General features: G+C 43.3%; 1 protein-coding gene across 1 annotated transcript in view; it reads left to right on the plus strand.

Moving 5' to 3' along the window:
• cacna1hb (calcium channel, voltage-dependent, T type, alpha 1H subunit b) overlaps nt 1-21,848 on the plus strand; it is a 57,861-nt gene that overhangs the window by 11,800 nt on the left and 24,213 nt on the right. Inside the window, exons 3-15 of the mRNA XM_005929269.3 lie at nt 1,381-1,474; nt 1,638-1,771; nt 2,170-2,267; nt 3,463-3,622; nt 7,685-7,997; nt 8,095-8,187; nt 8,287-8,854; nt 12,858-13,210; nt 18,648-18,799; nt 19,304-19,489; nt 19,761-19,878; nt 20,368-20,523; nt 21,277-21,364. Of these exons, the coding sequence (XP_005929331.1) occupies nt 1,381-1,474; nt 1,638-1,771; nt 2,170-2,267; nt 3,463-3,622; nt 7,685-7,997; nt 8,095-8,187; nt 8,287-8,854; nt 12,858-13,210; nt 18,648-18,799; nt 19,304-19,489; nt 19,761-19,878; nt 20,368-20,523; nt 21,277-21,364 (2,513 nt within the window). The remainder of the gene's footprint in view (nt 1-1,380; nt 1,475-1,637; nt 1,772-2,169; nt 2,268-3,462; nt 3,623-7,684; nt 7,998-8,094; nt 8,188-8,286; nt 8,855-12,857; nt 13,211-18,647; nt 18,800-19,303; nt 19,490-19,760; nt 19,879-20,367; nt 20,524-21,276; nt 21,365-21,848) is intronic.

A 21,848-nucleotide genomic window follows, 5' to 3' on the forward strand; every position in this document is an offset into this window, starting at 1 on the left:
AGTCAGAGGAGAAAGAAAAAAACAGGATTTATTCTGAGTTTTGGAACGGTGGAGCCATTCATGCGTCAGTGCTCGATTCTTGTACATGACGCTGCAGTGCATTCGCGGATAGAGCCCGACCGTGCGTACGGTTAATGTAGCGAGTGACAAGGACACAACAATGGCTGCACAGTTGAAGTTGTACAGTTTTGCTACCGCACTGCTGCCGTGTTGGATTGTGAAGTCAGGGTTAGTGTGGCTGCCCTAACCTTTAAAGTTGGAAGTCCAACTTAAGAACTTGAGCTGAGATTTGCAACCAGCAATTCAGAAATTCCAACTTCCGATTTGAAATGGGTGTTTCACACTTAGTGGGTGAGCAGGTGACCACATGCCAGAGAGCAGTAGGCCCGGGTTTGAGTCCAACCCGCGGCCCTTTGCTGCCTTTCTTCCCCTCGCTCTCTCTCCCTGCTTTCCTGTCTATCTACACTGTCTCTATCCAATTAAGGCTGAAACGCCATAAAGCTGTCTGAGCACTTCCTTCTTTGTGGCAAGCCCCTCCCACCCAACGTATGTTTCTAATGTACTTAAACAAAGTCAAGCCTACTTTTGGCTCCAGGTGGCTCCTAGCACACTCTTGTTCTTCCTACATGCACCTTACTTCTAATATATTATTTTATACTCTTTTTACTACTCAGCAAAATTGGACTGAAGACATAAATGATTGCCAAAAGTCTTCCACCACAGCTAAGATTAGGACTGAAAGTCCAGAAAGGACACAGGAGTGTAGTTCCCTCTTACGCAGCTTGAATGATAATAAACTGAAATGTTATCGTGGATTTTGTTGTCATTTTGCCAATGCCAGCTTTAAATGAGACAAGCAGGCAGTAGTGTACTTATCTCCTCTGCTCCTGTGATTGGCTGAGACTGCCATCAGTCACCCTAAAGCAGGGATGTCAAACTCGTTTGGACCAGACCAGTAAATTCTCTTTTATATCAATGTAGAGGCATTTAACTGCACACTTAATCCCTGAGAAATCTTATTATGAGAAGTGCAAATTTCAACAGTCCGTCTCAGTTTGTCTACATTACAAATGTGGAAATAGACAAAAGAAGTTGAAAAACAGCAACTTTAGTATCATTTAATTGTCTATTACTTTACTGTGGTGTAGTATGAACGGCAATGAGAGAGGCCTTTATCAACAGGAAAAGTTCAACATCTATGATGAAGCCTTTTAGTGGACCAGAATGAGTCTTCGCCAGGCCAGTTCTGGTCCTTGGACCTTATGTTTGACACCTCTGCCCTAAAGTTTACAAGCACAGCTTCATTAAACGTGTTCATTTTGTTGCTTTAATCAGTGTTCAGACTCTCTGTCGATGTGTTGATCCTTAACCGTGCCTCACGTGGTTCGAGCGTGTGAGCATTTTGGCCATCCTGCTCAACTGCGTGACTCTAGGGATGTTCCAGCCTTGTGGCCACACCCCCTATTTTCTGCAGGTAAAGCACGCTCACACACACATAATCTGAAATTGCAGACTAATTATATTCCACTGTCACACTTCATTATCAAGGGTCTGAAAAGTTTTTCCAATAACATTTTTCTTTCCCCCCCGCTTAATCAGTTAATCCTCTGGGTCTCCGTGTGTGTGTTTGTGTGCAGGCTTTGGATGATGGCATCTTTGTGTTCTTTGCTGGAGAAATGGTTGTGAAGATGGTGGCTCTCGGGGTCATAGGTCAGAGCGGTTACCTAGGCGACACATGGAACAGATTGGACTTCTTCATTGTTATAGTGGGGTGAGTGCTTGACAGATGCGCACGCAGCCGACGCGCACTCACACGCAGGCGCGCCTGACATTAAATATGAGCCAAGAGTGTGTGTGTCTGTGTGTGTGCATGTGTGTGTGTGTGTATGTGTGTTTTGTGTAAAGCTTAGACACTTGTTTAATGCCAGTTAAATGTCAAGCGTGTGTGCGCGCGTGCTTAGACATATCAGTGGAAGTGTGTGTGTGTGTGATAGCTCCACAGAATGACAATCGTATCATTCGGTCATGAGAGACACAGACCTCGTTGATTGGTAGTTAAAAGGCTCTGTATCCCGGAGTTCTGCTAGAGTCCCTGTAGGCGTTCAGGGTCTGCCAAGGTCAGGCTGATCAGGATGCCGGTGACACAGCGGTGGCTTTCCCTCTGCGCAGAATGCTGGAGTACTCGCTGGACGGACACAACGTCAGCTTATCAGCTATCCGGACTGTTCGAGTTCTCCGCCCACTGCGAGCCATCAACAGAGTTCCCAGTGAGTCTTTCTCCTTTTATTTATTTATTTATTTATTTATTTATTGTCTTACCCCCCTCCCCTCCAGCATGCAGCTCACACAGGAACTGGGTTACTTTATTGTCTTTCATGGCTTTGACTGTACGTCCGCACAATGGGTTGAAACTGTGAGGCTGATTTAAAGTGCTGACTCAACCTTTGAAAGTGTGCCCGCATACAAGCTGGGTGAACAGTGCAGGAGAACAGTCGGGACAAGAGGACAGTGCAGCAGGTTAAAAATCCTCAAAGAGACGAGAGGGGAAACAACTAGGAGTCTTTTTTCCTGAGAGTGCAATTCAGCTGATTGATGCCTCGAAACAGAAGAAGTAGAGAAGGCTGCTGTGCAGGCCCGGGAGAGCATCACCAGAAAGCTTTTGGCGATATGTGCAGGGTGTAGACTCCAGAAAGCCACTGGCTGTTGGAAGAAATGTTAAATCTGATGATTTTGTAGTTTACGAAAACATGTCCAATCAGCTTCCCGCTCCCCTTTAATTGGAGCAGAAAGGGCCGTGATTCCTGCGCGGCTCATCCGATGTGGAAACACCTTAGCTGAGTGTCAGCAACATCGTTAGTCACAGCCGGGACGATGAAGAACGTGTCACCGTCCTTGCACGCTCCGACTAGATTGTAAATCCCACTTCATTTCTTTAACTTCCCGAGTTACGCACCTGCTGCAGCTCGCCCCGTGATGGATGCATGTGTAAATAAATCAGGACATTGTGAACAAAGTCATGCGAATCATTGTGATGCTTGTGTTGTTCTTGATAGCTCACCGCACAAGTTGGCCAGCCAACTTTATGTCTTTTTTTTCCTTTTTACTACACTTGGTGACCTTGCTGCGGCTCTCATTGAGTTCTTGTAAAATCGGAGAGTGTTTTTGAAGTAGGAACGAGTAGAGAAGAAGGAAGGAGGAAGATTTTGTATGTGCTCTCTTTAGGAGAGTGGAGTAAGAGCCAATTATCAGTGTTGCCATTCAGCTAATTGCACTGCCTGCGTTTTGTGCAGAATACATAAAGAGTCCTGTCTGGCCAACATTTACTGTGACTGACATTTTGCTAAAGTTTGCATTGACTTATTGCTGATCTTTGCTTGTCTGACTGTCTACCCTTCTGTGTGTGTGTGTGTGTGTGTGTGTGTGTGTGTGTGTGTGTGTGTGTGTGTGCGCGCGCACTGATAGGTATGCGCATTCTTGTGACCCTCCTGCTGGACACACTTCCTATGCTGGGAAACGTGTTGGCGCTCTGCTTCTTTGTCTTCTTCATCTTCGGCATCGTTGGCGTACAGCTGTGGGCGGGGCTACTGAGGAACCGCTGTTTCATGGGAGAGGATGTGAAGATGTGAGTTGCTATAGTGACCAGCCGATGTCACAGCACGAGTTGCGCCAGCTTTATTGCTCCAACCTGTCAAAAGTTTGTTCACAACTGATCAGCTTCTCTCTCTCCTTACTCGGGGATCGATATCACAGATGGGCTGATCTTGTTTGTTCTCTAATCAGCTCCGTCACGGAGGTGCTACGTGCTTCCCGTTGGACACTTTGAGCATCAGGGATCACAAATCAAGGGATTTGGAAGGCTAAATAAATTTAGGGAGCTGTTATTCAGTGGCTGCCTCTGAGCGGCTGTTTCCACAGTAAAACCATCTGAGTTTGCTGCCACTCCGGTTCTCCCCCACACAATCCTTCATGTCACGCTCGATCACAGTCTAACTGATGATGTTACCGTCACTCCCACTCCCGCTTCCCGCTCACATGTTCACAAACATGACCACATATTATCACACAACATCAGATAACGTCTGTTTCGCCTTCTTAGATAGCAACTTGGACAACAATCAGTGATGGTGCTGTGGTGACGCATTGTTGTTGTGCCAAACATTCACTCATTTGATAATGAATTTGTGGTTCTTGCCAATAACTAACTTTATTTATACGGCAGCTTTACAAAGGAATCTGTGGTGATGCTGGAGAAGCAAAGACTGAAATTAATCTCTAGCAGCAGCAGCCTCGACCAAAAGTGCTCAGTGTCCTTATCTTAGTGTCTGTACAGTATTGTGCAGAAATCTTGAACCACCTCTTATTTCTTTATAATTTGCTTTCAAGGAGCCAGAATTTCTTGTAATTTTTTAAAATTGGTCCATGAATCATACAAGTGAACTCAAGGGATGAATCAGTGTTTTGCGTACAAACAGCAGACAACTTATCAAAGACCCAATTCTAAATTGTATCTTTACACACTTTGTTACTAGCAGCCTGTCACAAAAACACATTATTTATTCCTATTTCTTTTCTAGAGTCTATGTAAAATGCCAAAGATAACACAGCTTGTGATGCATGAAGTAGTATTTTTGAACCACCAAGATCCCAAAGAGCTGTTAGCTGAAAACTTAGCATATCTCGTCGTGGTGTGCAGTGGGACCTTAAAAAATTGAGGAAACTGCACACAAGTGGAGGACCAAAGAAGCAATGACTTGCCTGTAGCAGACAGTGTTTAAGATATGGTAAAAAAAATCCAAAGTCCACAGGACCTAAGAAATGCATCTGGACCTTCAGGTGATCCATCTACTGCTCACTAAAGAAATGTTCTCAGGTAGAAGGTGGATGTCAGATCAGGAGCAAGAGGTATTTGGTAATTTTTGGTTTCATCAATATGTATGCAAAAGGTCAAGATAAAGGTGCAACAGTAAGTGTCTACATGCATGACAATGATCCCAAACACACTGCTAATAAAAGCATATCTGGATAGAAAAACACATAATGAAACAGCGTCAGTCATGGATTGGCCTCCCCAGTGCTCATATTTCCTATTCTCCTAGCAAAAAATCTTTAAATGAAGAGTTACTTAAGAGTTGCACACTTAATGTACAACATCTGTATGAGGAAAGTCAATATGAAGGAGTTAGCTTTAGCAGGAGCCCACTGGGTCTGAGCACCTGGTTTCTAAATTATGGTGGTGGGATGTAAGGTTTATAAGATAATATATCCTAGTGCGTCCTCTTTAAATTCATTATGCATACGCTGAAGTTCAGAGAACCTGAAACAGATTGAGTTACCAGGGTCAATACTTGGTGACTTGTCGTGGGTCGAGTGAATCAACTTGAAGAAAAAATATGAACTCACAGTTTAGAAAAGGCAGCAAAGCAGAGGGAGTTAAATATACACTTTATTAAAACTGAATAACAATGATAACACACAATAAAACCACAGTGCAGGGAACAAACAAGCCCCCGTTTGAGCTTTTTAGGGGTATTTTTCTCCTTCAGTTACAATTATATAACATATCCATCACACTGGATGTAAAAAAACATGACATGATCCACTGGCTTGAGTTCTCCGGTTCTGAAGCTTCTAGTTGAACATTTTATGGTAGATCTGATGGAGGACTGGACATTAGAACAAATGCAAATTAAAAGCACTTTCCACTTTTTTCTTCCTGAAGGCTACTGACCGCTATCAGCTTCATCTCCTTCATATCAGTTCTTATAGAATCTGCCTGGAAGCTAAAATCTGAGTCATGCTGAAAAAACACACGTAGAAACTCTGCTGCTCTTTGACTTTATTAAACAGCTGTGGCATCACCCAGCAGCGGGATAGAGGCCCTCCAAATTGCGAGCAATTTACGCAGGTGGCACAGCAGCGTAACTTCATTAATTATTTGCATCTTCTGGTGTGTCATTGTGATCTTACGTCGCCTTATTAACCTAAATGTTTTCTGCTCAGCAGCTGCGCAGATTCGCAGCTTCCACAGTGAAACGATTGGGAACAAAGCGTTCGTGCTCAGGATGGATCTGGCACCTTCAGAGCTGTCAGGGATACATTTTAATTTCAGCTGGTTTCTCCCAGAATCACTTTTTTTTTTTTGTTTTTTTTACTGAGAGTTTTGCTGCTTAATGTAAGGACATTACTGCCAGAGTGGAATTTATCTGGGCGCTCATGGAGATGATAAACAAGGCAAAACACTGCCTCATTATGAAAACACAATACACATTTCATCACAACTTTAACTGAGCTCGTGCAAATATTAATATTTCCCAGATCTGCAAATAGTTATCAGCATAATCATAATGAGAAATGGAAAAAAAATAACTCCTCAGCTGAAAGTATTTGGGTAAAGGGGCTAAACCTGGGGTGTTTTATTTTTCTTTGTGAGTCATCAGTGCTTCCTGGAGGTGATTTTGTTTAATCGTTACATTTTTTGAAATGTTATATCATCCAATCTTAAGCTTACATCATAAGTTCAAGAAGGCACGCAGCTCCAAGAGTCTGAATGCTCTGGCTTCTCTCTGGAGGAATCTGGGCGTTCAGATGGTTAAGATTGAATTCTGACTCTGTAATTTTTACCAATAGAGTCGAGTGAGTGGATCATAGTTTGTTGTACAAGATTTTACAAAATGACATTTGCAAAATGATTTCCAGCTGTTTCACTTAATTTGCAACATAATGCGCACAGTTCAGCTGCTTTCTGCTGCAGGAACAGCTCCTTTCCTTACCGTCTGCAGTAGTTGTTGAAGTTGTTAACCGACTCTTGCTTAGCCCACAAGTAGCCCACTGCACAGTATCCGGTACCATTTTAGCAAAACGAACCCTTCTCCAGTTTCATGTTCACTGTAAAGATTTTGATTTTTTCTGCTTCATAAACAACAAAATGACCTTTCCTAATAAGAAGTGAGGCAGCAGCGCTCCCCCGGGACCCTCCTCTACGCCACACATGATTGATTGCTTATCTCTCCAATGCACCCTCCCTGGCTTTTTTTTGCTTTTTCCCTTCATCTGTGTTTCCCTCTCTGTTTCCTCATTTCCTCCTTTAGCACCTCTGTGTGTTTCACACCGTCTTTCATTTCTTTCCCCAAGAAAACAGACCTTTGAAGGAAACAGTAGGTCAATAAAATGATTTATCTTTTTGAAAACCATTCGAATCCAACCCAGCAACTCAGCGTTTGTGTTTGAGGTCCGCTCCGTGTTACTCGTGCTTGATGCTGGCTTACTCGTGAGATCTGTGCAGCCGGGGCCAAATGCAACTTCCTTTCTGCCATTGTTCAGAATTAACTTCATGCAATTTAAAAAACACAACACGCACACATGTACACACACATCCATGAGCCATAATGGGAGACATTTTTCTTCACGCAGTTTTGTTGTCATAAATACCCACTCTCACATTACACTCATTACTCTGCAGCTGAAGTAGTTACCAAGAAATGCACTGTTTACTTCAGTTTAAGTATCATTTGACAAAAACAGTTTAATCATTTTTGAAAAGATGATTTTGAAAGAAATGGTATGTTAATTGTTTGTTGGCAGTAAAGAAAACAATCAACATTTTTTGTTGTCCTCTTATATTCGGTTATGCTTACACGAAGCGAAATCTCACATCTGTTCACTCATGAAACTTCTTCTTCTTCAGGAAATATAACATTTCCTTCCTGAATGGTTACTATCGGCCCGACGGCACAGACGACCACCCTTTCATCTGCTCCATGGAAAGAGAAAACGGGATGCTCCGGTGCTCTGATGTGCCTCGTCGCCGAGTAGGCAGGACTTCCTGCTTGCTGGATGCTGGGGAGGCCCTACCAGAGATGGGCCTTAGAGTAGATGAGCCCGGGTCTTGTGTGAACTGGTATCAGTATTACAATGAGTGTCGTGCTGGGGAATTGAACCCACACAAAGGAGCTATTAACTTTGATAACATTGGATATGCCTGGATTGCCATTTTTCAGGTAAATGTCTCCAGGATTAATCGCAGGAATCTGATTGGTTACCATGAGGTGCACACTACATATCGCTGTTGTTGACTGTGTGCATGTTTTCATTCAGGTAATTACTCTTGAGGGTTGGGTAGACATCATGTACTATGTCATGGACGCACATTCTTTCTACAACTTCATCTACTTCATTTTCCTCATTATAGTGAGTACATGCTTATAGCACAAATGGCCACACACACATCCATATATATTTACATAAAAAATTATACTTATTGTATGTGACGTGTGTCGTCCTCTGTAGGTGGGCTCCTTCTTCATGATCAACCTGTGCCTGGTCGTAATAGCAACGCAGTTTTCTGAAACGAAACAGAGAGAACATGCCTTAATGAAGTCAGAGCAGCGCGCCCGCCAGCTCCATCAGTCGGCCTCCACGCTGGCCAGCGATAGCCAACCAGGGAGCTGCTACGAGGAGATCATCCGTTACCTGGCGCACCTGGGCCGTAAGGCTTGGCGATGGCTCTCCCGCTGCTACGCTCAGACGCGCGCGCGCTTTCGCTGCTCGTGCGCGTGCCAGAGAGAGCAAGGTGGCGGATCTGCCAGGGGCGGTGGGGCCGGGGAGATGAACGGTCTCGCCCACCGGCACTCAGGCCACGCCCCTAATGACTTGTCACACCTTCATCAGCTTTATCATCATCATCACCAAAACCATCAGCCTCAGACTGACCCCGCCGTCAGTAATGGAGGCAACGGCTTTAACTATCCCTTCATAGCGCCCCTCTTCAGTCACCGGGATGCAAAGGACCAGGACCAAAAGAGGCTGGTTGCTACGGAGACCGGCAACAGACTGCCGCAGCTGGTGCTGGAGCACGGTGAGGATGAAGGGATGTGTGTGAATGTTTGAAAGTGTGTGAATCACAGTGTCACACTCTGACTATGTGTGGAAGCAGTGAGTTCGATCCCGTGTCCAGGATTAAAGGCTTTAAAATTCCCATAGACTGTATGTAAAAGATGGACATGATGAACATTTTCCATGAAAAGTGTGACGCAAACCAGAAACGGGAACTCTTTTCCTTTGAAGCAAAAGTTTCAACTCTTGAAATGGACATTGAAATGTGTTGATTGCTTACAAATTAGCAGTAAGGAAGCACTTTTACTTTGACTGTGAGCATTGTCGATTTCCGGTTTGTGCTGCACTTTTTCAACTTCCACTACAACTCAGAGAGTAAGTGGCAACTGTTTGCAGTCTGTGTAGTCTACAGGCCAGCAAAGCAATCTGTTAGCGACCAAAGTAAATGCATGGATGTTTTGGGAGGAGTACCACGATTTCACCTGGAGGAAGACAGCAACTTCCATCCAGCTGGGGAAAACACATTTTTCCGTAGTGACTGGAGCTTGCTAGGAGGTTGCAGACTGGTCTCTAGGCCTGTGTGACTGAGGCCCTAGCAACTGTCATCTTGGTATTTTCAAACCTGGCGTGACGAGTGTGGGGTGGTTTTGAGACCTTTATTATCATTGGCTTGTGTCTTGGTGAAGCATTTCTTACTTCATCCCATTTTTTAACCCTAATGAAAGACCTTAATTTACAAAATGTCATCATGAGTTATTAAATAAGACTTGAAACTATCAACTGAGCCTGTAATCTAATCAGGACAGGGATCATCACAAGCCAAGGGCAGTTTTCCAGTAGATTTCCTTATGCCATGTACATCTTTTTGCAACCATAACGCAGGTTTAAGACAGCTCCACATTGGCTTCAGTTTTCAAACCTGGAAAGTACAATAAGTCCATCTTTTAATACAGTCTATGGTTACTCCCCTGTTTTGCTGTTGTTCGTTTGAAAAATCTTTGTTTTTGTTTAATTTGAGAAATAATCTCTGGCAGTCCCAAATTAACCAAGAATACATCTTCCCACTTGCCCTCAGCTGTATTTCAAATTCAGATCACTTCAGATTTATTTAGCGAAACTTTGATATCTGTGCGACATTCATCACCTTTAACACTGCGCAGGCACATTTAATTTTCTTTTCGGAGCTCAAAGCAGTATGATAAAAGAAGCAGAGCCACTGTCTGTTACAGTCTGAGCACATTTTTATGCACTGAAAAGGCGAGCAGAATTCAATAACGCTGTGTGTCCCTTATACAAGACGACACTCAGAGGTATTATAATTCAAATTCTTGTGGCTACACTGAACATGTAACGTATGCAAGTTCATGCAGCAGCCACACGCTTCCACTATAATCAATATGGCTGGCAAATCAGCTGCGTAAATGTGTAAATGCTATGGAGAGCCACTCTGCAAACAGAAAAAAGACCAGCCTCCTCTTTTTTTTTCTTGTTCTTTTGCAGAGTGTTGGATCATAAAGTGTTCATATATATGAATGCTTTTTATTTTGCCAGTACCAGCTGGCAGTTTCATAGTAACTTTATACCTTACGTCATCCACTGCAGTCTGTAGTCTTACCCATGTCGCACAAACTTAGTGAAAAATGTGAAGTTTCAGAGCGCTGTGCAGACACGACACAATCCCGAAACAAAACTCCCCGTCTGGTTTCACCTCTGCCTCACACAGCACTGCAGGAGCTAAAAGATAAGCTTGTGTTTACCGTAGCCTGAGCATTATCCATGTAATGAGATGATGTATGTGACAAAAGGAGGACTATATGTTTACAGCAGTTTTAAAATGCCATGAACAATCATGCTGTTAAAAAATATCAAGCAAGTGCCGTCATTCCTCACAACAGCAAAGCTTTGAGAAAAAACTGGAAGATCATTCAGATCATCTGTTGTACTATTCAAGCCTAAAGGTTGAAGTGTCTCCAGACAATTGATCCAAAACATTTCTCACCGGTCTAACCTTTTTATCTACATCTTCTCCTTTGTGGGGCCTTGCGTGCTTGATTCCCTGAAATCTCTGTGGAGAGATGGGATGCAAATATTCAGGAAGATGACTTGTAGCAGAATACTGAAGATTTTTTAACAAGATTCTTTGCCTTATATGGGATAACCTGCAAACCTTTGAAACTATGCATATTTATTTTCCCACATCGACACATCGAGCATTGCTGAAAGCAGCATAAAAATGCAGAACTGTGCAAAAGTCTTGACCCGTCCGTTTTTTTTAAAGTGGTCTTGAACAATGGTTCTCTGGGCTCTCTGAAGATCTTTCAAAGTTTTTATTCAGACTAAAAAGAAAAAAACAAACCTCATTTCAGATCAGTCCTAGAACCTGACCGTCTTTACAGGAATTCTTTCTTTAAGAGCCTGATCATTCAGGGATAAAAACACCTAACTCAAGAGATGGACCAGTGCTGGATCTGTGCATTTCAGACAACTTAGCAATGAGCCATTTTAAAACTATATCTTTAGGCACTTTAGTTAAAGCTATGAGAAATGCCAAAGATAACACAGTTTGACAGTCATAAAATAATATTTGTGCTCCAACAAGAGCCATTAGTCAAAAACTTGGCATATCCCAGCATGGTGTGCAGTGTATCCTTTAAAAATGTCTGGAAACGGGTCAAGTGCAGGACAAAAGAAGAAATGGCAGGCCTGTCTACAGCGGATGAACAGTGTCTGAAAGTTTTGTCCAACAAAGACCAGACACAGGACCTGCGAGATGTATCTGGACCTTCAGCTGATACATTTACTATTCACTGAATGGTCTCAGTGGAAAGATGGCTGTCAAGAAGCCATACTTAAGGAAGAGAAAGAGAGAGACAAGACTGAAGTATGAAAATTACACAAGAACTGGACTGTAAAAAATATGGTTCAAATCATCGCCAGGATCAGAGGAGGAGACAGAAAGAAATGAGAGGTGGCTCAAGATTTTTCACATAAAAAAAACTCTGCCAGACAATGTTGAATTACACATATAATTTCTAAGACAAGAACTTAATTTAAAGGCATACTCCATAAAACTGTACTCTCACTAAACTCGAAGATTCACTTGGGAGAAACAAAAATATACGGTCAACATCAAAGCAGCAGAGGCCAAGATATCCTGTCTTTTAATTCCCAGTATGAGTCATGTTCCAAAAACACATTGCGACTCCACAGCCCAGTTGGTAACGCAGCCTTTTCATTAAAATTTTGTTATCTCAAAGTCCAAGCTGAATTAATCCGGGTAATCCTGACATCATCAGGGTCCCCCCCTTCCACGGCTCCCTGCGTGTTTCACAGCACTTTAAGCATCCGTTTTCACATATCAGCGTTTAATACACTTCAGTGATGCAATAAATTCCGACTGTAGTTGGAGAACTTTGCAGCAGAAGTCATTCAGCGTGGTGCTACGTGTAAGCCACCCACATCTCCTGATTAGTGTATTTCCTGTGTATGTAGTGAAGTCAGTCATTTTCAACAAGTCTGCCTTGAAGGCAGTTTTATCTATATACGCGCGCGCGCACACACACCGCAGAACGACCAGATTGGATTTACTATATCAGTCTCCAGTGAAACATGAATTTGTTGTAATTGTGATGACAAGTGAACTGCTCGTGCTAGATTAGTGTTTGTTGTTATGTCGTTGGAGCATTCCTCCGGAGTGCCTTTACTAATGAATTCTGCTGAAATCTTACCCCCTCAAGCTTCCTCCACCCTCACAAAACGCACATGCATACACACACACTTGAGCATCCTTGTTCTAATAACAGAGCTCTCCGTCTGCACAAAGCAACCCCCCGCCCCCCACCCACTAGCACAGTGGTTTCCATGTTATTGAATTTTTGTTTCCCAGAAATGAAAAGAAACCCCTCTCCTTTGCTGAGCCGAGAATATATTAAATGACAGAGTGTCTGCATACAGAAGCGACGTTTTACTCTACCCTCGTGGATGCATGATTGATGTGGCCTCTCCTCTGATCTCTGTCTGTGCAGGAGGCTCTGCTGGGCATCCGGCGTTACTGTTGCCGGGCGAAGTCCCCGGAGAGTCCTCGGTATGCCCGTACTGCATCTACTACAACCAACTTAGTGACGGCGAAAATGTTAACGAGCAGCCTGAAGAGCAGCGCCACGGCCACTCGTGTCACAGTAACAGCCCGTGTCACTGTAGCAGCTCGTGCCTCAGTGACGCGCAGCTGTCTGAGCCAAAGAAGAGGCTGTGGGAGTGCGGCTGGGCGAGGCTCAGAACTAAACTGGAACTTATTGTTGGCAGCAGATACTTCAGCAGAGGAATCATGATTGCCATCCTTATTAATACTCTGTCGATGGGCATAGAGTACCACGAGCAGGTAAGTGTGCGCACGTGTGTGGGGTGCGCGCCTCTCGCAGATTGGCTGCGACTACAATTTGATTGAAAATTGATGCGCTAATCACCGTGTGTGGTGGAGTCAATAAACTTACCCTCCAATCAACACTTACAGCAGCGAGCATATGGGATCGCGGAGAGAGTGTGCGCGTGTGTGTGTGTGTGAGAGACTGTGTGTGGGTGTGTGCAGGCATGTATCAGGAGATGGAGAAACTCATAAGACCTGAAGTGTTAATTAAAGCGTGACCCTGGGACAGGACGGGGGTGGGGCGGGGAGGGGAGGGGGGCGGGGGCAGAGCGAGGAGAAGCGAGTGGATGAGTGAGGTGGAGAGGGAGGACAGATCTGACATTGTGATTGGCTGAAAGGCAGCGGGAGATTGTGTTTGGCCTATTTCCTGAACAATATGACAAATCTGCATGGCTTTAACTTCTCCGATAGCTAAAATTTAAGGATGAGAGCTGCCCTATTTTACCTATTTTATCCCTTTTGGCCCAAAATCAACAAAGAAGCAATGCGAATGAATATAATAAGTGAATGCATCCATCTTTTATCATCCAAAACTGTGACATACGCAAATAGCTTTACAGTTTCTTTTTGCCAGTGTTTCCTAATTTCAATCAGGATGACCAGTGCTGTTTATTCTGAAAAACCCTCTGAGAGCAGCTGTGTGTCATGCAGGTGGCGCTGAGCATGCTCAGAGAAGCAGTTTCTCATGTGCACTCATTTGTTGGTTTAAGGAGCAGAGCAAAAGAAAAAAAAACGGGGTCTATGTTCTCTGTAATTTTAAGAAATGTCACCAGCTTCCATGATTTATTTCTTTCATGTACTTTTACTGTCGTAGTTATTGTACGACAGCAGCTCTGTGGCTCAGAGGTATAAACTATGTTAGACTTTATGCAGACTACTTGTTATTATGATTTGTGAATAATATTAACTCTTGTGCTTTGTTGACGTTGGCTTGACTTCGTCTTTGTTTGGGTCCCACAAACCCAGCTGCTGGGCAGAAAATATAAGATGTCAAATCCAGAGCGTTTGCTGTTAGCATGTTTTCCTGATCTTGTTAAAACCCAGCAAGAATCCTGTTTAGTCTAATCTATCACAGTATGTAATACAGGATTATCTGGATGCACCGTACTGTGTAAAAGTCTTGAGCCACCTATCATTTGTTTATATTTTCCTTCCAAGGAGGAAGACTTTATTGAAAGTTTTAAAGAGGTCTTGAGCAACACTTGTTCAAGCTTTCTGAAGGTCTGTCAAAATCTTTCAAAGATCCACTTCACACTGACCTCTGAATCATTCAAGCATACAAAAAGGCATCTAACTGAAGTGATAAACCAGTGGTGTGTGTACACGTAACAGTCAAATGAAAAAATAGCAACCTAAAACAGATGAACAGTACCTGAAAGTCGGGTAAATTGGAAAAAATCAAGCAAAAACCCGACACAGGACTTGAAAGTTACATCTGGAACTTCAGTTGATCCATTCAGTTGATAGCAGGACCAGCGGGCATGTGGTGGGGAGGTTAACTGGACAACTCGGCGGCCAGTCGGTTAGACAGAACAACAGATCTTTATTTGGCGTTAACAGAACAAGACCATACAAGTCAAGTCTCCATGGCTTTACTCTGTTCCTACATACATGTGCTGGGGTTAGTTAATTGCCTGCGCCAGCCTGTTACAATGGTAAGGTCTTTCTGAACAGATGCACGGAGAGCAGCATGGACTCACGGAGACTGTCCAGCTTCTACAGTAATAGGACAACATCCCACTAGCGTTGCTATACCACAATAAAAGGGTGTTAGACGGTGTGGGATCAGCTTGACAGAAAACAGAAAAAAAAGGAGAAACATCCAAAGACGGGCTTTGAATGGCCTTCAAGAAGCCCCCGAGAACTTTTCCTGAAGACAACTTAAAGAAATTAGACAAAAGCTTGTCAAAGAGAGTTCAGGCTGTGGTGAAGAATAAAGGTGGTCATGAACGATTATGTTTGTACTGCTATGACTGTACAAACTCTGTTTTTGCCCATTTTACACGTTTTAATAAACTGCTGCACCTGTTTCCCATTTTCCTGGCAAAATATAAAGACGCAAAGGTGGGCCCAAGACTTTTGCACAGTACTGTGTGATATATTGGAAAAGACGCCTCATCAAGTGTGTGCGGGGCCTGGTTGAGTGTGCAGGTGAGGAAGTCATACGTGGCATCATTTTAAAGATGGTGAACATGATTAGAGTGCTTTTGAAGTGGAAATTTTGGACTTTTGAAATCATTTATGCAAACAAATTACCACCAGATATTTATCTGTGAAAATGATTAGCACACATGGTATACGTATGCCTTCAAAAAGCTTTCAAAATACTGTTTTGAAATTATTTTGCATGGTTGTGGACGAGTTTTTGTCATGGTCTTGTTGAACTTTTTGACCACTCTTCCAAGCAAACTGTTTGACGGCTTATTGCTCGTTCTGCCTGTTTCATAACATTTTAACGGGGTTCAAATCTCTTACGACAATTATCCTCATAAAAGGTCCCCTTCAGTTTTCCGACAGATGCCTCGCATTATCTTCAAGCACTCTTTGATGTGATGGAGAGAATTTGGCGTTGATTTAATTACTACAGGCTGCCCAGTCAGCAAAGGCAGCAAAGTGACCCCGAGCGCTAATATTTCCACCGCTACGCTTCTCCTGAAAAGATGTCTTTGGTCTGCACCAAATGTCTCTTCTGTTACTGTAGCCAGTCGTCTCTGTATTTGTCTGTCCGGAGCACATTTAGTCCAAAAGGGCGGGTTTTGCCTTTATGTTCACCAGCTCAAATTTAGGCGACTGCACTTCTAAGAACATGCACTTTCATACCAACTTACCTGCAAATTCTTTGCAGCCAACTGACTGCTCTTTACAAAGGAGTGTTAGGGACACATTGAGAAAAAATATTATTGATCATTTTGGAGATTAAAGCCCTCTGCATAAAGCTTTGTGTACATGAGAACGTGAAATCGTACTGCAGAATCAGTTTTAGTTACAAGGAAATGATTTCTGTTTTATCACATAAACACAGTGAGGTGATACGTATAAGGATGGTGAAGCTGCATCTGGCCAGAAGGAAAAAAACCCCACACAATATTGACCAGATGAAATAGCTGGCAGTGGACAGATGCAAGGTTGTCGACGGTTACAGCCTCATGCAGTAAAGAGGATGTTGTATCACGAGACACGCCAAGACAGCTGTTTAAGTTGTTTCACTGACTCATCTGCACGAGGCTTTTGTAGAGCGTATACGAGCCTCGGCAGCTATTGTGAAATGTAATCTCCACATTTTGGGTTTAATCTCAATTTAATCGTAAAATATCAACTACACTTTATTTGGCGATGATGTCATGAAGAAATTATGGTTAGTTTACTATGGCAACATTTGGACACTAACAGATTACACGCTCATTGTAATTACAGCTCAGCCTTGTAGCTCATCACATGAAGTACATCCTTGACTGTGTATAAGACACGAGCGTGATTAATAACTCCTGAATCATGATGGCTGAAATACCTCAGTTACACTAATTAATGTTTTGTTCTTGTGTCCAGGCATGCAAGAGATATTGTTATATCATGTACTTACCAGATAGTGAATTATCTCACGCTATGATAATACAAACGCCCTCATAGTATTCTGTATAAAACTCCTTGCAGACTCGTGTGGATACCCGGACGATTTTCTGAAGGCTTTGGGGAGCTTTCTCGATCTTGGCACGATGACAGCACTTTAATAGCAAAGACAGCAGCAGACCCTCGATATCAGACAGACAGGTTGAGACAGGCTCCATCTGTGATTCCCTAATCATTGGCAACACAGATTTTAGTGTCATGCTTTTGAAGGGTTGACAAATGTAGGACTCTACTTATTTTATTTAACTTTTTCTTAATGACAGCTACCACTAAGGTAACGCCTAACATAGCCTAACCTAACCTAAAAACATCAGAAATTAGTACATTAAATGGACAAACGTGTTGGGCCACACCTCTTAATCTCTGAATTCAGGTGATGTCAGTTGGCACAGGTGTATAAAATCAAACACGTGGCTGTGCTGCACAAACATTTGTGAAAGAATGGATCGTTCTAAAGCGCTCATCGAGTTTGAGTGCGCCTAAAAATTAACTGCTCACCCCTGATATGTGTAGATGACCAAGTACTTTTGTTGTTTATGATGTGGGTTTTTGTCCCCCAGAAGAACAAATGCTGCATATTACGATATTACAGGGTTACAGATAATTTTATGAAGTTCTTCATTATAAAATAAATAATTATATTGGAACCCAGTGAGCATCTTTAAGACCGATATTTGCTGATTTAAGAGTCTGATAATTCTGGCAGAGGGTTCTTCCTGTTAAAAGGGAGTTTTTCTTTACCACTGTCGCCAAGTGCTTGCTCATATTAGTTTTCTCTGTATAATTGTAGTCTTTACCTTACAATATAAATCCTTTGAGGCAGCTGTTGTTGTGATCTGATGCTATAATATTACAATAAATTTGAACTGAACTCAAATAAAAAAAAAAATCAACATATCAGCCAGTATTATTTTTTTCAGACGCACAAACCATGAACAGATTTCTCTAACAATTTTTACGTGTAATCATCATTTATGGGTCCCTACTTAGATAATATGACAAAGCAGTTTAAAGCACAGTCGTGTTTTGTTGTGCTGTTTGGCTCACACATATGGTGTGACGCTAACGCAGCAGCCTGCACGTCCTCCTTCTGCTCTCCCTGCTTTCATGTCATCTCTCTCAACTGTTACGATAAAAGTGGAAAACAGGGACAGGGCTAACAGGGAATTTCCCCTCTGGTAGATAAACTATGAAATATTAACGTTTGTCATGTGGTTGAAGGGTGTTTCTCCTGTCGCTTCACTATAAATTCAGATACTGATAGACTGGCACATAGCTAGCAAGTTTAGAGGTTACTAGACTTTATTGGGTTAACTTTTTAATTCTGTTAAAAGAGGATCAAATGTTTGATTGTCCAAATGTGCAAAAAAATGCATGTTTTTACATAACAGTGGGCCTTTATGGCAAATTGATCAGTAGAAAAATGTCCTGAAACAACTAAGTAACCAGCTATGTCATTAAAAACAGACTCTGAAACATTTTTTTTGTGGATTTTTTGGAATGAGGATACAAATTTAAGCTTTTTTTTTTGTCATAAACCTAAAAAAATATCTGAAAAAAAGAACAGCAACAAAATCTGACCAGCTTTAATCCGTGTAAACCCAAACTGAAGCCTTCACCAACATCTTGGAGATTCCTAACATGTTGAGTGCACTGAGCTCCGCGCTGTCTGTCTCTGTTTATTTGTTCATTTTTCTCTGTGCCCGTCCATCTCTGTACATCAATCTCTCCCTGTTTTCTCTCCACAAACACTGCACCTCTTCAGCCGCAGGAGCTGACAGATATTTTGGAGATCAGTAACATGGTGTTCACTAGTCTCTTCAGTCTCGAGATGCTGCTGAAGCTCCTGGCTCTCGGGCTCTTCGGCTACATCAAGAACCCTTACAACGGCTTTGACAGCGTCATTGTCATCATCAGGTGGGGGGAACTCTCTGTCTGTGTGTTTACCCCAAAAAGGGAATTCTTGTCATTAGTTATTCCTCCTGTTCTCACGTCTCGGGCTCTGCAGCTAAATCTCCCGAACTGCCAGCGATGCCGGTGCTGGCAGCTGAGCCAAGCGGTTGCACTCATAGTCCAGAGGGCCTGTATTCACTCCATTATGTAGTACTACAAGCTAAATTATGTATCCACGTTTGAAGGCCTTGCTTGTTTACCGTGCCAGTTCACGCTGCGCTGGCTTTCTTTATTGGCTGGTGAACTGTAAACAACACTGGCCCGACTTCGTTTTTTCGTTTGCCACACGTCACATCAAAAAGACTTGAGCGCTCTCTCCCTTCTGAAAAGATTCGGGAAGTTTTTCTTTCTTTCTTTTTGTTTTTGTCTTCCTGGGTGACGCTAATGCTGACAAAGGGTAACAGCTGATTCCTTAATCGCTTCAATGGAAATGCATCTCTGTGCTTTTAACCTGTGTGTGTGTTTCAGCGTGTGGGAGATCGTGGGTGAGGCCGAGGGAGGCTTGTCGGTGCTGCGCACCTTCCGCCTGCTGAGGGTTTTGAAGCTGGTCCGGTTCCTTCCTGCACTCAGGAGGCAGCTGGTGGTGCTGATGAAGACCATGGACAACGTGGCCACATTTTGCATGCTGCTGATGCTTTTTATATTCATATTCAGGTATATATTCACGAGTTACAGTGATGATTAAGCGTTTTCTCTGCTTTAATTATACTGTTATTACATTTCAAATGGCTACTGCTGGGATTCTCCTTCCTCTGTTATAAACTGATCACCACATGTGTCATCGGCTTTCATGTAGATACAGCTGTGCACGCAGGCAGTATTACCGCATCTTGTTGTTGCACATATTAAATTACTGCTTGATAAAAACATTACCTTACTGTTGTGTGTGTGTGTGTGTGTGTGTGTGTGTGTGTGTGTATTGCAGTATCTTGGGGATGCATCTGTTCGGCTGTAAATTTGGTTTGCGACAAGACAGCGGAGACACTTTACCAGACAGAAAAAACTTTGACTCCCTGCTCTGGGCGACTGTCACTGTCTTTCAGGTTAGACAAACATCCTCACATGCACCCTCGCTCAGGGACACACACGCGCAGAGCACACGAAGACACCGACGGTATTTGATTTGGAGGAATTTCCCCATCAATTACGCGCCACTTTTAGGAGTGAGATTCAAACAACAGCTGCTGCAGTCACGAGCGCTCGCCCGTGATTTCATTTGCTCCGATTTGGGAGCGCGCGCGCTCGGTTTTTCAGAAAAGTATAAAAGAACTGTCCCAGTGGGCAGGTAAGATGTTCCTCACGAGCAGAGGAGGAAGAGCAATAATGAAGCACTCACTCGGCGGGAGTTCATTTAACACTGATGAGCGTCATTACTGTTCAACTGACGACAAGATAATAAAGGAAGAAACTCACATTATCTATTCTTGGAACACCTGCTAGCAACGTAGCGCGTCGCCTTTTGGCTCCTTGTGTGTTTGACGGCCTGTTTTTCTAACCCCCTGACGTCTCTCCGCATCTTATCTAATCTGCAGATCCTCACCCAGGAGGACTGGAACGCGGTGCTCTATAACGGGATGGCCTCCACAACGCCGTTGGCTGCCCTCTATTTTGTCGCCCTCATGACCTTTGGCAACTACGTCCTCTTCAACTTGCTGGTCGCCATTTTGGTCGAGGGCTTTCAAGCTGAAGTAAGGGCAAAGATGCCGTTTCATTTGAGCTACTTAGACAACGAGGCAGAGCGAATGAGACTAATTGAGCTCTGTTGTGTTGATGATACCAAAGCTGCCTACAAGAGAATAATCTCCTCCATCCTGCCTGTGTGGTTTCTCCTTTCTCTCTCTCTCGCTCGCTGTCTCTTTATCATCACACTTTTCCTCTGTTGCTTTTTGCCTATCCTCCGTTCTCTCTTCCTCCATCTTTCTTTCTCACTGCAACACACACACATACACACACAAAATACTCTCCAGGGTAGGGATGTGTTTGATATCGCCTGCCATTCACAGCTGGTGAGCTTTTGTTGTTTAGTTTTCATCTTTTATCTCCGGCATCAGAGAGCGCTTGCTCTTTCTCTCACTATTGCGTGCGCGCGCGCGCACACACACACACACACACACACACACACACACACACACACACACACACACACACACACACACACAGAGATACCCTTTGCCAAAGCCGCCTGCCTCCATCTTTCTGGCGTGAATTTTAATTAAATTCAGTAAAGCTTTATTGGCGTGACTACAGGAGATCGCTGCCAAAGCCATCCACATAACTCAACTAGAGAACGCTGGAGATTCCCTCCGCCCATCTGCCTAGTTTTCCTCTTAGTCTTTCCCGCTCGACCGAGATGTGCTTTTCACTTTTACAACACTGAGGAAGGGAAGGTGGTGATGATTATGATGACTCTGGTGTATATTTGCGTCTGTCTGTGTTTTCAGGGAGATGCTAACAGATCTGAGGCCGATGATGAGAGACACTCGATGTGTTACGAGGACGAGGAGAAACTGAGAGAGCTGTACGCTGCAGGTACAAACTCGCAGATCAGCCGGACATGGAAGGGAAAGTTCACATGGAGTCGCCTTAAAATAGCCTTTTGGTGTATTCTGACCTGAATTCTTGGAGGTTCTTTCATCCTGTGAACATTTTAAAGGCTTTCCATAATTCTGCAAAATATTCTCTTGTTTTTAATCCCAGAAAGATCGAAAGATCTTTATCTGGATGCAGCGTTTTCAGTGGGAGAAAAGTTTAATCTCTCGTTCAACTGACGTCTTCAGTCTCGGCTGACTGCAGGTTTCCCTGACCTTATAAACAGCTGCGTAACGACTGAAACTCATGCCACCGACTAACAAAAAAGCCACAAGCTCAGTTTGTCTGATTTTGTTCAGTCAGCCGGCTGTTGGTTTATAATGGTGGGAAAGCTGCGGATGATGTCACCTTAATGAGAACACTGAGTCCAGATGGACAGAATCAACTTTCGGGGATTTCCTTACCTGGATTATTGAAGCAGGCA

Source organism: Haplochromis burtoni, unplaced genomic scaffold (assembly GCF_018398535.1).
Source record: "Haplochromis burtoni strain Fernald_Lab_line unplaced genomic scaffold, NCSU_Asbu1 Contig_122, whole genome shotgun sequence".
In the NCBI taxonomy this organism is placed as follows: Eukaryota; Metazoa; Chordata; class Actinopteri; order Cichliformes; family Cichlidae; genus Haplochromis; species Haplochromis burtoni.